Raw genomic sequence first — 15,820 nt, 5'->3', positions numbered from 1 at the left:
TACTCCAAATGGGGCCTGGGGTGTGTGGAGCTGACTTTGGCTGTGGAGCAAGGGGTGAAGTAGGTGATTTCTCCCTTTCTTCCCCCTTTTATCCCGTGCTAGTTCTGTGGAAACATTTCTCTGCAGTATGGCAAGGGAAAGGTTAGAAAATGCACAGCTTTTACTTCTTTGGGGTCAAAAACCTTAATCTGAACCACCATGAGCAAGCAGCATGGCGGGGCTGGGACCTTGGGTACCCATTGCAGAGGCTGAGGGCATCCTGTGATGCTGGTGTGGGGCTCAGTGTCCCCCCCTGCAGCCCAGACCTGCCATCCCATCCTTCCTGGTGGCTGTTGCATGGGAAATACAGCAGTCTTGACTTGGGGGGATGCAGAGTGGGCAGGCCTGGGTACCAGCCCTTGCTTCTGGGTTGCTGTGGTGATGTACACCCTGGCAGGGGGGTCTGCAGCCTCTGCCCCCCCGCAGGTGGGCAGCCAGCCGGGGGGAAAGGGAGGAAACGGCTCTGGGAAATGGGCTCCTTGCCAGTCAGCTGGCAGCCTGGCTCTGAAATGCTGGGAAAACTTAAAAAAGGGGGAAATGTTTGTAGGTGGCAAGAGGTCAGAGTAATGTCTGGCTGAGCTGGGATGCATAACATAGTATTTAGGGGGTTTTTTTTGTTTCCATAACTGAAGAGCTCAGGCTTCAGGAGGACCAGAAAGCAGCGGGAAAACCAACAAATTATAGCTCTGCTGGCTGATGCAAGCATTGACAATTGCAAACTTGGAGGTTTTTTTCCAGTTTGCTCTTACTTTAATTTTCGCCAGGGCAAATCACTGCTCTGAAGAGCTTGGTGCCCTGCTAAAATAGCTGCCAATGAGCAGACATATGTGCACAGCTTGAGCTGGGAAAGGAGGGAGGAAGAGGTTTGAAGATGGGAAGACCTCGTTGTACTTGCTTTGTGACCTCTGCAAAACATTTGGCTTTTATTCAAAGTCCTTTTTCTGTTCTCAAGTCTGAAGTGTCCCTATGAGCCTGAATTTTATATGCTGGCAGCATGCTGGTCGAACTTTTATTTTTGGCAGTCCAAAAGAAAAATATGCTGCCTGTATTTCAAGATGAGCGATGGTTTCATAACCCCGGCTGCCAACAGGGCAGGGAAAAAGAGTTGAGATCCTGAAAACTTCCAAAGGTCGGTGGTTATGTTTGAACAAGAGCAACAGATTTTCCACAGAACAGCAGCACTGAAGTAATGCTATACCAATCAATATCTGCTGGCTTTGGTCTGGGTTTGGCTTTCTGCATCATATATGAACCTGACTTTCTGCAAAGCACTGCTGAACTGGAGCTGTGGTTATGGATGATGTGGCATATTTGCTGGGAAGATGCAGTGTGTGTGATTTGGGGGTAGACTGCCTCCACATGGAAAAAGAAAACCAGAACCAAAGAAACCAAAACCTACACCAAAAAAGCTCTTTTCAGCTGTCACCCTTGTGCGCGGCGCTCCCCGAGTCTGGGAGAGGGCTGGGCCCTCCTGTAAATTTATTATCTGGGGAAAAAACTCGTAGATTTCCTCTCTCCACCCATCTTAAATCTTTCAAGTAGCCCTTTCCCCTGTTCTCCCCGCCCTGGCATGTCTCTGTCTGCTTTTATCGGTGGCTTTATTGGCTAAGTCAACTTTTCCAGGAAACTCAGCTTGGTTGGGCTCTGCTGTTCTCCACCCCGTCGTCCTTGGGGAAGGTGACCTTCCTGCAAGCCCATATGGTGAGGCAGCACATCCTTGGGACAGAGGGGACATGGGGACGGGCTCTGGCCAGGCCCCCTCGTGTCGCTGGATGCACCTCGACTTGCCTTAAGGATGGTGCAATCTGGGTTGATAATGCTTTGCTAGAGCACATCATCCACTGCTTTGTCATTCCCAATGGGGACCAAGGATGAGGACTGGGTGTTGAGCCCCATCATATGTTGACCATGGTTTAAAAAAATAAAAAGTATTGGTCCTTTTCCCGTGGCTCCTCTTCTGCTCTTGCTTGTTCTGCTTGATCTGGGGGCTTGCATGGTTACCCCCAGCTCCCCCTCTCACCCTGGCAGTCACTCCTTGGTGATACTGTTCTCTCTCTGCTTGAAATATCGGTAGGGGCTTCAGCCTCAATGGAGGAGAAGGGATGCTGGTTTAAATTTCAACCTTTTGCTTTCCCAAGGTATCGACCTTCCCTCTTCTGCTTAGGAACGAGCAACAAAAGTTCCCTCTGGTGGGAAAGGAGCTCGGAGCTGTGCTCACCTTCAGCCCTTGCTCTTGGACCTGTGGGCTCTTAGTATTTTACATGCAATGGTTTTTGGGGTTTTTTTTCTTCCCCCTGAGGACTGTGCTTGTTATTGACTCTTTTCTGCAAATGTAGGGGAGAACGGTGGGGTTGATCCTGATTGATGGAGTTCTCCCTATAAATCAGGAGATCTGCCTAAAAATGTGGTCTGTGTCGGTAAGCATAGTCTGGGCTGCTAAATTATTAACTGCTTTCTCAAAGCATTGCTTGTACTTGCATAGAAATAACTAAGGACAAAGAGTAATAGAAAAGTTGGCAAGAAAAATCTCAATTAAAAATATATTGGTTGGGCAATGAGATCAGTGTGCCGAGCGACTTTTTGAGACTGCCAGACATTTTGGGGAGGTTATGGTAAATTTGAGGAGGCTTTTTAAAATTGTGGATGTGGGTTTTTTGGTGGTTCTGGGATAAATGAAATGGGAGCTAGAACAGGCTGTTTTGGGAGGTGGTGTTATTTTTGCAGGCTTTTTTGTAAATCAGGTTGTCTTCTCTACTACTTTTTATGATAAATGGAACAATACAGGAGTGATTAGACTTTAAACTATTCATGAGATCTAAGCCAAGTAATGTGATTTACTCTTTTTTCTGCATATATTTAATATAAGCTGTGATTTCATTCAAATGTTTGAGCTTTGTACTTGTACCGTATAATTATCTCTGGTTTTAGCAGATGGTTTTTTTTAAAATTCCTGTGGTTTTTATTAGATCTTTTTTCTATGAGTTATTTGTGTTTACTTTGTGGCTTGAAGATATCTTCAGCAAACATAAAAGGAGTTGCTTTTGATTAGTTAGTTCTGGTTTAGGTGCTTTCTGAAACTACAGTAAATCAAATAGGGGGGGTGTGGGGGTTTCCAACGCTATTTTTTTTTCTGGAAATGGGGCCAGCAGGTAGCCCAGACACTTGTTTTCCATATGGGGGATATACTTAAACACTGTGTTTTGCAGCTGCCCTAGAAATAGCCCACTTAGATTGGCTCCTTGTCAGCAGTGGCTGCAGAGCACATGTTCACCTCTCCTCTTGAATTCAATCTAACTCCATTAATTTTTACCCAGGCTTGCTAATTTTTACCCAGGTTTGCAACTTTTATCAAGTGCTGGCAGGGTCCTGGACATGGTGCTGTGATGGATTCCCAGAAATTTGGGAGGGTGGGTGAAGAGAAGCCTCTCCATGAGGCAGGAGTGAGCTGCTGTGCTGGGGCAGGACATGTTTGTGGGAGAAGGGCACAGATGGAGAGGGAAAGAGGCATGAAGAGAGGCTTGCCCAAATGCAGGCAAAGAATTTGGGGAGTGGTGTGGGCTGCAAATGCCATTCTGCCGCCTCTACGTAATGCTCCAACAGCTTCAAGTCATAAATGATGTTGGGTCATTAGTTGCATCCATGGGCTTTTTTTAGCCCTGGTCTGATGCCTTCAAATCATACCTGTTCCGAACTCCTCAAAGAAAAGTTTATAGCAAAATGCTCCGCTCACCTTCCCGCGGCACATTAATGTATGTAGATGGGCTTTTTAAATTTGGACAATGTAAGAAAACAGCCATTATCCCTACTGCCTTATTTGCAGAACTGCTGCTTCTGGCAATAAGTGGGCCTTATACAAAGTTGAAAGTACAGGAAGGTTGGGTTACATCAAAATATTTAACAGAAAGACATTCTGTATCTGAATTTCTCCATGGCACGAGGAAGGCTGTACCGCAGCAGCACTTTGCCCTGCTGTGTGTGCAGCAGAGCGTGCGTGCCCGCATCGGTGGTGAAGATGTGGTTATTTATTACTGCAGCCTGGGTGCCTGGTCCTGCCCGATGTGGGAAGCAAAGATAGATAGAGAGCTGCCAACTTGGAAAGATGCTCCTGGCAAATCCGCTAGCCTTGTCTTTATCTCCTGTGATTTGTGTTTGACTCTCTGGCTGTTGTCTTCCAGCTGAGCTCCTTCAGGAGGAATCTGGTTTGGATGCCCTGCTGAGAGGTTGACACTTGTTTAGACTCTGGGGGAGCAGAGCAGGAGCCCTGAACTGAAGCTTGAAACGTTGTGGGAGAGACCTGCATCTTTGGGGCTGGTCTTCAAGTGATGCAAACAGGATAGCAGCTCTTCTCAAAAATACCTCCTCTCCCTTTTCTCGATTCCCATGGTGTGCGGTGTTCCCTGGGGTGCTGCTGTGTGTCTGCCAGCTGCTGGGAGCTTTTCTGGGTTGTTCAGGCATGGTATGGGAGGGAGGGGACTGGGGTCACCTACCAGCATCCCCAGATCCTTGTGGCTTGGTGGGAGGACACAGTGCAGCTTCACACTGTGTGGTCCCAAGGCTGTGGGCAGTCTGACACCGCTAACCCCTATGGATACCTCTGGTTCTCCCAGTGCTCCTGCAAATGCCACACCTCGGGCAGAGGGAGGTGTTAAAGTGCATGTGGGGGGAACGCAATTGTTTATTTTCTTAAATAATCCTTTAGGCAGGCTTGGCTCTAAACAGCAGAAGAAACTCTGGCTTTTGCTTGCAGCAGGTGACTCCTACGCCCTGCAGCATGGGCTTTATAAAACCCCACCAGGAAACGAGGCAGCTGTTTGAATTGTATTCAAGTAATATTTTTTTTGCCATCAGAATTAAAATTTTGATGAAAGGTGGTTTGGAAAAGCCATCTAAATCCTCTCCCTGCTAATCTGCATATTTTATAATTTTCCCAAAAGCCTGGCAGTTCCTCCCTAAATCTCTCTTAAGTCTCTGTTGAGAGCTGTTATTAAGACTTAGCAATCTATTAGCAACCTGGTGAGCTGTTTGAGGTGGGCTTGTCAAAATAAGAGCTTTTAATTGCCAAGCTGAGCCAATGCTTCTTGCTACAGGCATCATCATGGTGTGTGCTCGCTTTCTGGGAGGTGAAAAAAATAGAGGGATGTGGCATGAAGCCTTCCAGCTGCTCACGTGGCTATGTGATGATGTGACACTGTGGGGTGATTGAGGGAATGGGAAATGAAACACCAGGAATGGTGGAAGTCTGGTTAGACCACAGAGCAAGGACTTCTCCCTTTGCTGCAGCCACAGAGGGCTCTGATGCACTGTGGAGGGGGTTGCTGTCATCTTTGTAGGAGATGCTTCAAATAAATAACTGAAGGGGAGTTGAGGGGTGGAAGCCCACCTAGGAGCTGGTGGTGATAATTTGGTGGGGCTCAGTTGGCTAACACAGCATACCTGGGATTTGGGTTTTCTTCTGCTCTGGGGCTTCATGTGCTCCACACTCCAGGTTTTCCATGGCTAACTACAGATAGTCTTACAGATTAAATACTTGTGTATATTTTTCCAGGAGTGTTTTAACCAGAGCTTTGTTGCTTCCATGCCACCGTGTGTGTTTGGCAAACCCTCACCCCTGCTCCTTCCCACTGCTCCGCCGGCAGTGTGGGCAGGGGAAGCTCTCGTTTCCTCCCGGTGCTGGAGGGATGCCCAGCTCCAGCTCCTGCCCGGGGACGTGACGGGGACTTCAGGCTTGGGGACAGTCTGTCTCTGCTCCTCGGCACTGCGGTGACATGGACGAATGGCTCTGCCTCTCGCTCCTGGGGTGCAGGTTGGTGAGACCTGCGGTTGCCACCTCCTTAATGCAGCAGGTACATCAGGGAACCTTTTTTGGGTCTGGTTTCTATTTCAGAAGATGTGCTGTTTGCTGCTGCAGACAGTGATGATGAGGCTGGGAGGATGGTCAGCCCATGTCGTGGTGGTGGCAATCCCTAGCTGGGAGCGCGTGTTTGCCTGATCCGTGTTTGGAGAGCCAGTGGTGTGCGGTGGGAGCAGCTGCTGGCGGCTGCTGCTGGCTCTGCATCTGGGCGATGCAGGGACACGGCGCAGGGGTGCGAGAAACTTCCCTCGTCTGCTCTAAGCGTCAGCCGCTGGAGGTTTGAGGATGGCTGTAGCGAGAGCAGACAGCGCACTGAAGTGGGTTTAGGCATAGTGTAAAAACACTTCTTTAAAGATGCTGCAGACATGGGTGGGCAGCAGGGAGAAGGAAGAGCTGCTGCTTCCTTTGGGCAGACCCTGCTCCTGGTGCAGCAGGATCCATTCAATTGCCGCTGCTCCAGGTACATATATAGGGCTGGCTTAGATTTTTATTTTTAAATTTTTTTTTCACACTTTCCCCAAGCAGCAGTTAGTCCCAGTCCTTGCTGTCTTAGTGTGTTTGTTTTCAGAGCACCTTTTCTCTAGCTGGGTTTTTCTTGCAGCTTGACAAGCTGCCTGTGATGGCCCTTTGGACAACCGGGGCATGCCAGGAGCATCCGCCTGTGGCAGGCTGAGCCCGTGCCGGGCAGCTGACATGGGATAGGGATTTGGCATTGTTGGCACCTGTCCTGGTGGGGTTTCAAAGCAAACAAGGTCTAGGGTTGAGTATTAATAAGACTAAGTGAAGTATGAACAGCATCTGCTGGCATTTTAGCAGTCTTGCTGCCTGCTAATGCCCTTGAACCGTGAACAGTGACAAATGTCTTCCTTGCTCATGTTTTAAAATCCAAAACCTTAACTCTAAGAAAACCTTAGCCTGGCCTAAGACCACTCCTCTTTCCCCATTGGCTCTTAGTGGGCATTTTAAATTCACTTGGTAAATTTTAAGTTCAACCTTGCAAAATGCTTCCTGGTGCCAGCCAGGTCTCCTCCCTCGGCTGCGAGCATCTGTGGCAGGGACACTTTGTTATATGCAAGGTAGAACTTGGACAGAACAAAAAGCCAATTTTTCAACTATCGCACAGTTCATTTCTTTTGAAAATAGACTTTTCTAATCCACCGAGAACTTTGTACGTGCTGGGCAGCCCGGAGCTGGAAGCTGATGGAAACGGAGCCCATGGTGTTGCCCCATCCACCTGAGAGCCTTCCCCAGGGCTGGCAGGGACCTGCATTGCCTCTGCCTTCTCATAAGTTTGCAAGTGTTTTTAAATGAGGTTATAGGAAGTTGGAAATGTGATATTTGAGTTACATTTAAGTAGAAAAGCACTGTTACTTTCTGTATATTCAGATACCTTGTTTACTATGCATTATTTTAACATGCTCTCCATTGGATTGGGAGGATCTGCCTTTAATTTGCCGGGTGCTGTGACCTCCTTTGGGAAGCCTCCAAGGTCCCTGGGGATGGCTGGGTCTCTGCTAGAGCCCCGTGTTGCCGGTCACAGGTGTCTCTTGTGGCTTCGTGCAAAGGATGCTCTCCTTCTGCAGAGCCGCTCTGCTTCCCCTCTGAGTTTATTCTGCTGTAATTCCCCTCAGCCTCCCCTGGCTGCTGCAGAGCAGAGGAGCTGTTGTCAAGCCCCTGTGACACCACGTTATCGTTCACTTGTGACATCTCATTCTTTTAATATAAAACAAGACAAGCTGGCATCCCCAGCACCCCATGTGTCTTTTTGAGGAGTTTGTGATGTGAAGCTGTCTGCTTTGTTATTTCTTGTTTTATGTGAGATGTTAAAATAGCAGAAGTATACCTTTTTTTAAAGCTAAATCCCAAGTCTGTGCACCGGTGTGGAGGTGAGACGTTTTGGGTGGACTCGAGGGTTTGACAGGAGAACAAGTGTGAAGGAGGGTGCAGTTTCCATTGTCCCCCCTGGGGTAAAGCTTGGAGCTGCTCTAGGAACCCAAGGCTGAAGCTGTCTCTGTGCAGTATGTGCTGGTGCAGGAAAAAGTTTGCTGTGTGCAGGTAGGGCTCTCCAGGTTGGGACTAGGAAGAGGTTTATAGAAGATAAACTATATTCCTAATGGGTTGAAGTGTTTGATAAAGATACATTCTCCTTCAAGAAGGAAAAATTGCCTGGTAGATGGGCCCAGTCTGCAAATGCAGGCAGCAGTTGTCCTGCGTAGGGCAAGAATGTGGTGGATATGAGCAATGACCTGTCCCGGTGGGGAGTAGGACAAGCTGTGGTCCTGGGGGTTGGTGGCTGAGCAGCAGTGGGGACCCCAGGTTGCAAGCTCAACATTGCCTTGGTTTTGCTAAATGACCTTACATGCACCTTTGTTCTCTGCACTGGGATAGAGAAATGAATTTTTGAGGTTCCAGCTGCCTTATTTCCACCAAGCAGCATGGTGTGTTCAGAAGCTGGAAGCTTTTAATACAAGTATTTGACTGTTTTTGAGCTAGAAGCTAAGTTTTCCTTTTCCTGGTTGCCCAACAGTGTGCTGGGGAAGAGAAGCGGGTCGGTACACGCACCGTGGTGGTTGGGCACCGTCCGGTTTTGGAAACAGATGCGTACGTGGCACAGAAATTCTGCGACAACAGGATTGTCTCCTCCAAGGTGAGCTTGCGTTGGTTGTCTGGGTGCATTGTGCATGTGTATTCCCTGCTCTTGTGTTCACCCTGATTTTATTTGATGGTTGGTTTTGAAATTGAGAAACTCCAAATTCCCCAAGGCTGGATGTAAAGGTCCCTTTGCAAGTGGAGCAGTCTGGTATGTACCTTAAGCCACAGCTCCAGTCTCTCTACTAGTCTTTTTTTTTTCTTCCTATCAATCCCAGTGGGGGTGCACACAAGTTCCTTTCTTCTAGGCTGGATGAGAGCAAAGCACATGGGCACATTGGTTTTGTGGTGGGGTTTTTTGTTTGGTTTTTGTTGTTTGTTTTTTTTAATGTTTTCTGGCATTCCCTTTGGGAAGAAAGGACAGGTTAAGTGTAATACAGTATGAGACAACAGCAACTCAGATTTGCAAAAGGGGATAGGGATTATTTTGTAAATGGACAGAAAAATATGATTCCCTTTTTTCTGTTGTTCCGTGGGTTTTTTCTCTCGAGATAGGACAAAAATAACCATGCTCTATTTATCCCTTTGGATGAAAGGGGAAACATTCATACGGTATTAATGCAGCTTTTGTTTATGGTGGAAAACTGTGATGACACCCATCTGCCTTCTGCTTAGCTTTTTTCCATGACATTCATGAAGCTATTTCAAAAGATTTGAAGCCAATTCAAGTAAAATATCAAACAAGTGGCATCTGATATTGTCAACACAGCTGGATACATACTATGTTGCTTAGGATTCATGATGCTCAGCATACAGTCAGACTTCAATTTTACTGTACTTGAGCTGTAAAGGGGGTTTTCCTCTCCTTTCGGTTTTTATACAGCTTGGATCTTATTTGGTTTTATGTCTCTGTGCTGTCTGAGTTTATATTGGGGAAAAGTTTTAAGTATAACCATGTGTAGCATTCCCATTGACGTTTCCCTGGCATGCAAGAGACATGGAGTCTTCTTATCTGACCGGACTCTTTTTATAATTAGGCGGATATTGGTCTTGAGACTTGGCTGCTTATTATTCTTTGCTTATTCCAGGCAGACTGAAAGATCAGATATTAGACCCATTATTTTCCATGTTGTTCTTAAATTCCACATTTTCCAAAACAAATGATTCAGCAGCCTTCTTAAAATGATAATGAAGCACAACCTAATAACAGATTTGTATGGGCAGCATGGTGCTTTTTTTTTAACAGAAGAGCAACTCTAAGGTGGCTTTTGGAATTTGGGGAAAAATAAATCTCTACACTGTGCATTACATCTTCATGAGATCATGTCTCTCCAAATGCCTCCCTAGAAGTTGTTTGCTGAAATGGTTCCTGTTGTTTTTATCTTCTACTCTACACCATCTCCAACCATGTGGTTTGGGTTATTTTGACAAAAGAGAAATAGTTGCCTACTTTAAAGCAAAGAAACAAAAACCCTCATGTAACTGTGAGATGTTTTCAACTGTTCAATAACCAGTGAAAAGAGCTGGAGCTGAAAGCTGAAGCAGGAGCTCAGTGGCATCTCAGCATCCAGCTGCATCACGCTCCTGGTTTTAAAGCATGGACCTCGACCTTTGCCTGGAGCGCACCAGGGCTCCTCAAGCAGGTCACTGTGGTGCTCCTCTCTGGGTTAAAGGGAAAACTCCTTTCCTGTTTTGTGCAGATACTTCCCGTTTGGTAGCCAAAGTCCCCAGTAAGCCTCATGTCTTGGTCTGTTTGTGAGCCCCCGCTCTCTCCCCGCAGTACACCCTCTGGAACTTCCTCCCGAAGAATCTTTTTGAGCAGTTTAGAAGAATTGCCAACTTCTACTTCCTCATCATCTTCCTTGTGCAGGTAAGAGCTTTGATGCCAAGGGTAGTTTTTATTTACCTACTGATGGTAAGCACAGCTTGAACAAGAATTGAGGTTGAAAACTGACTCTGGTGCTTATAAGTGGTATGGTTCTTTGTTGGTTTTTTTAATTGGAAGCTGTGTTATAATTCTGGCACACTGTCCAAGGCATAATAACAATTAAAATATTTGGGCCTGTCTGAGATAATTGCTTCAACAGTCGAACATTAAAAAAACTTCTTTACTAACTGTTAAGATCAGTCAACCGGTGAAAATACATTTGATGCTACAGAATTAAGATCTACTTTTTGACATCTTTATTACTTCTGCTGCTTAACTATGTATTTTCCCAAGTTATATGATATCTGTATATCTTGGTTATAGTGAGTTTCAAGGCAAGCAGGAGAGATAGGCTGTACTCAGTAAAATTCAGAAAATGCATGAGCTTTGGGGGAGTGAAGCTTCAGGAAGCTGCTCTGCACAGACAAAATAGCAAATTTTATACATGGACAAACTTTTTCTGCTCTGCTTTGAGGCTTTGGTTAAGGGGCAAATCCTGAGCAAACCTGAATACTCGTTTTCTGTTCTGTCAGCCAAGAAAAGCGGGCTGTCAGAATGTTTTGGGGCAAAGGGAGTTTGGGAGAATCACTGCAGTGCGTTTACTCACCTTTTAAGTCCTCAGGCCTGGGGCTCAGCAGACAACCTGCTCTGGGGCTGAAAATAGGCATCAAAAACCTCTACTCCAGCAAATTAAATGGCACCGTGCAGCTACTGCAAACAGCCTGCTGTTAGATGGCTTCTCTGGGTTTTTGGTGGTTCAGGGCTGGGGTATTGCTCTCTTCTAGGCTGCATGTTCAAAAGACAAGCATCTAAAATATTTCATCCTTACAGTAAAGAGTTATGGCTTATAGTCATTCCAGTGGCTGACGCAGAAATGGGAGATCCCAAGATAACGGCCGTGGATGGCTCCTCCTGGCAGTGTTACATGAAAGGCCAATTTACCCCAGCATCAGCTGGCTCGCCTCCCATCTCTTGATTTCGCTGGCATTGCTCCATTTTGTCAGACTGAATTTGTAATTTGCCTTGAACTGAAGCGATGCCCTGGAGTCGGGATGTCCTTTTTGTGTAGCTGGCCATTTAGTGACGCGGTATTACATTTTATCTATTGACCCTCTGGCCATGAAGAACATGGGATATTCTTCATTATACTTGTAAAACCGGTTGCAATTTAGCTGTTTACCCATTTTAGGCACAGGTGTATGCAGGTGAGAAGAGCGTGGCTATTACTCCTTGTTTTTATTCTGTGAGCATCTCTAAAATAAGGAAGCAACCCTCACGCTCTATTAGAGAAAAAACAAACCCAACCAAACAAAACCAACCTGACAGCACTAATACACTTGCTGCCCTATAGAGTAACCGATTGCCCCTGAGCGCTCGTTGTTCTGGAAATGTCACTTGCCTTAAAAAAGCACTAGGGCCACTCCATTCATTTAAAATACCAAGGGTTATACCTTGATAAATGGCATCTATAGCTTAAATGTTGGTGCTTATCTTTAAATTAAATTAATGGAATTGCCCTATGTGCTGCATTGAGGAGTGAAGTATCACAGTGCTTGGGGAATTACCTGGTGCATCTGCTCTACCTGCTGCTGAAACCCTTTATCAAAATGTCTATTACTCTGTGACTCCAAATTCAGCTCTTGTTTTAGAGAGAGTGAAAGTATGTGCATTAAACATAAAACACCTATTAGTGTGCTAATGGGGTCACAAATAGCTGTTTCTTTGGTGCAGGTATTGCAACACTCAAAGGAAACTACGAGTAAAGTCCTGGTGGAAATGGCTGGCCTGGAGTAAGTGTAGTCCAAACATGTTTGTGGACAGACCAAGCTGTTGGCAGTAAGCTAATTTAGGAGGTGCCAGGAATGAAAAATGTCCCTTTTAATTGATGGAGATGACTTCTGGACTGTGGTCTGCAGTCTTCTAAACAATGAATTAGGAAGAAACTATTAAGTAACAGGAGGATTTTGTCACTTTTAAGTGGATCCAAATTAAGCTGTTGAAGTTCTAAACCAGCTAAAAAATAGCTTCAAAGGAGTCTGCCTTTGTTCTGGCTCGTTGCTCATGTGTCGCTTGGCTTTCCACCAGCTGCGAAGGGGAAGAGCAGTGTCCAGCCATGGGATGCGCAGGGAGTGCAATCTCCAAATACATAAATGAGTTCTTTCGGGGACTTCATCCACTCTGTGTGTTCATACATCTATAATACAGCATTTGTGTGGACAGAGATTTATCGTTTGTTTAAACAAATATGTACCACTGCATCTTGTCCAGTTCAGAAGAATCTCCTGCTGGGCAGGTGGAGGTCCTTTCCCTTGTCCTTCTCGGCTAAAAGGCAAAGTTCCTCCTGTATTCCCAAGATCTGTCCAATTTTGTGCCAGATAACTTTTGGCTGACTGGCCTAAACTTCAGTGATGCCACTCCAGTGAGTGTCCATCACATGTTGCATGGGATGTGTCCGTGTGACACTTGGCACCATCCTCACTCGAGGTTGTTCCTCCAAAGTCTGGTTTCTACCAGACTTCCTGTTTGTAAACATTTTATGCCTCTTTGAGTGAGCCAGGGCTTTGTGTTCCTGGAAATATTTATTGTGTTTATCTTGGTTTACCCTCATGCTACTTAAGTCATACACCACTTACCTGGCTGCTTCTTGTGGTGTATCTCTTCCACTGCAATGTCTTCTGGCTCTTTGGGTCCGGTAGTGCAGGGTAATACTGCAGTGTATAGCATTTCACAGAGTTAAAAATTTCCATGTTGCTTCCTTCCAGCTAATAAGAGCAGTCCTGTCCTTAACGCAGCTTTTTACGGCAGCCTAAAACAATAAATATACAGATGCTGCTGTTTGTGAGCGTGCCAGGGAAGCACAAACAAGCGGAGGGAAACAAAGTCCCTTTGTGGGGACACAAAGCCTTTCTGCTGAGCTTCCCTGTCCCTTTCATCACAGCCCTCGCCATCTGTCTCTCGTGCTCCCGTCCTCCCTGAGGACAGCAGGAAAAATGGCCAATTTTGCATGCTCTGGTTTGCAAGGTGGGGCAAGGGTGCACTTCTTCCTCCTCTTATGTTATTCCCTCCCGATTATGAACCTGTTCTGCCATTGTTACCCTTCGGGCTAAGTCATGATACAATCAGAAGAAACAGTGTTTTCCTGCAGCCCAAAGGTTTAATTAACGATGAAGGGACTTGGTCTTTGCTGTGGTGCTGGCTCAGCCACTGCACTGAGCTCGGGAAGGATCCAGCTATCCACCCCAAGGCCCCTGTGTCGTCACTGTGCTTAAATTGTGCTCTTAACTCCAAATTTTGGAACTTAAAAGCAAAATGTGGGATTCTGTTTTGCTTAAATATTCATGTTCCATTCTGCCATGTATTACCTCAGTCATTTGGGCTGGAGCATGTTATTTTTAACCTCTGAGTGTCAGTGGTTCAAGATGACTGGTGATGTCTTCCTTCTCATAACCAGCCATGTTTTAGGGTTCAGATGTGCCCCGTCCTCACTACCAAAGAGGAGGAACAACCCTCCTGGGGCTCAGTGAGCAATAAGGGTGTTTTTCACATCATGCATTGCTCCTGTCTCTCTGCCTCATCCTCCTTCACTACCTTGGTCCTCTCCAGCACATCCCGTGGTGGGAGCAGGCTTGTTGGCACTAGCACTGGGAGTGATTGCATTTTTGTAGCCTGTCCCCAGCAGCCCATTCATCCAGGTTTTTATTTCCCACTAGAGCAACGTCAAATTGAGGTTTTAAGCTACTTCTGAAAGGGTTTTTTCCCACCTAATGACATCACATGGTCTTCAGGAGAAAGGATTGCAGCCTGCTCAGACTGCCTGTGCTGGTCCTTCTCATGTGCCCCTTCCTTCCCTCCCTCCTCTGCTGGGCTGTGACTTACCCCCAATGTACCCAGCACCCTTTTTCCCCTGTTACCAGCGTTTTCTTCTGCTGCCTGAAAACCAGTTGTCAGCAGTACACTTTTTTCTCTGCAGGTGATAGTGGACACCCCAACCAGCCCAGTGACCAGTGGCCTCCCACTCTTCTTTGTCATCACTGTCACCGCTATCAAACAGGTAAAAATGTCAGTTTGGGTAGAGGAAGATGCTCTTTGGGACATGTAATGGAGAAAATGATGAGTATGTTTTTGAATATGCTCAGAAGTCACCAGAATGGGCTGGTAGGTTTGGTGAACCCTTCTCAGAAGGTGAGAGACATATACTGGTGCTTTTCAAGAGAGGCTGCATGTTGAGTGTTGTTATTGGTCTCTCATTTTGGCAATGTAAAACATCTCTGTATGTACTGTTGTAAGTAAGCTGTGAGGGTCAGTAAAGGTTACCTCCGTAGTTCTGGCTTTACTTGAATTTTTCTGCTCTCTTTATAAATGCTCTCTGAGTCTTTGCAGAGACGTGCTCCAAATATAGCCCATGCTCTGCTCCTGTGTTGGTAAATGGAAAAGACAGGTTCTGTTCAACCACTCAGCTAGTCCCAAAAATATGTGGTCCTCATCTTCTTGCAGTGTTAAAAGCCCTTTTTCTTCCCATCGTACGCACGTGTGCCATTTAAAATTTCCTGTACAGAAGGATTGAATAATAAAAGAAGTTTCTTTTGCAGGGGCCAGAAAGGGAGAGCTAGAGTAAAATCCATCTGCTTCAAATCTGAATGTTTTATTCTTTCAGTGAAGACTGAAGAGTCTCATCCTGCGTTACCATAGGAAAGAGTCGCAGGGTGCTCAGTGTATTATTCATATTATCAGCCTGTTCTTGCCAACACTGAGAATAATAGAAACATGTTACAGTAGTTTAGCTGCTCGTTGCATGCACTGCATATAGATCATTTTTGTGTGTTATTTTAATCTGTTCTGAATCTGTCAAATATGCATATGAAGTTTTTAAAATAAATTGATTCAGTCTTAGCTACTCTGGTTGATGTTTTGTCAGGCATGAAAGAGGGCTGAAGGCTGCTTAATTTATTCATTTTTTTAAATCTCTCCCTCTCTGTCCTCACTCATCCTCTTTTGCTAGTTTACTTGCTTCGTTATGAGTTTGTGTTGCATGTATTTGTGTGCCTAGGGATACGAGGACTGGCTGAGGCACAGAGCTGACAACGAAGTGAACAAAAGCAACGTTTTCATTGTTGAAAATGCAAAGCAAGTGCAGAAAGAGAGTGAAAAAATCAAGGTAACTGTTAACAGAGAACTCGCATGTAGTTATCCTTGAAGCCGATGGGAACACAAGGGTGTGTGGTAAGGAGGCAAGGGCAAGGGAGGAGGGATGTGCTGCGGTTAGAGCTGCCCCAGCGTGCTCACTTTCAGACAAGATGTACTGAGAGCTGTTCCCAGTTAAGGAGTGAATCTGCCTTTGATTGCTTTTGAAAAGCTGTCTTGCAAAAGCTGTACTGGGGCTGACAAGTGACAGATCTGTCAGCGTTTTGCACTTC

The 15,820-nt window shown here is 45.9% G+C and overlaps 1 protein-coding gene across 4 annotated transcripts in view; it reads left to right on the top strand.

Moving 5' to 3' along the window:
• Positions 1–15,820, top strand: part of ATP11C (ATPase phospholipid transporting 11C) — a 58,584-nt gene that overhangs the window by 10,718 nt on the left and 32,046 nt on the right. For all 4 annotated transcript variants that reach the window (XM_049827203.1, XM_049827204.1, XM_049827205.1 and 1 more), the window contains exons 2-5: positions 8,418–8,537; positions 10,260–10,349; positions 14,377–14,457; positions 15,454–15,561. In XM_049827203.1, coding sequence (XP_049683160.1) covers positions 8,418–8,537; positions 10,260–10,349; positions 14,377–14,457; positions 15,454–15,561 — 399 coding nt within the window. The remainder of the gene's footprint in view (positions 1–8,417; positions 8,538–10,259; positions 10,350–14,376; positions 14,458–15,453; positions 15,562–15,820) is intronic.

This window comes from Accipiter gentilis, chromosome 24 (assembly GCF_929443795.1).
Source record: "Accipiter gentilis chromosome 24, bAccGen1.1, whole genome shotgun sequence".
In the NCBI taxonomy this organism is placed as follows: Eukaryota; Metazoa; Chordata; class Aves; order Accipitriformes; family Accipitridae; genus Astur; species Astur gentilis.
Note: the sequence above shows the minus strand (reverse complement) of the source record. Positions and strands in the feature narration are given on the sequence as shown.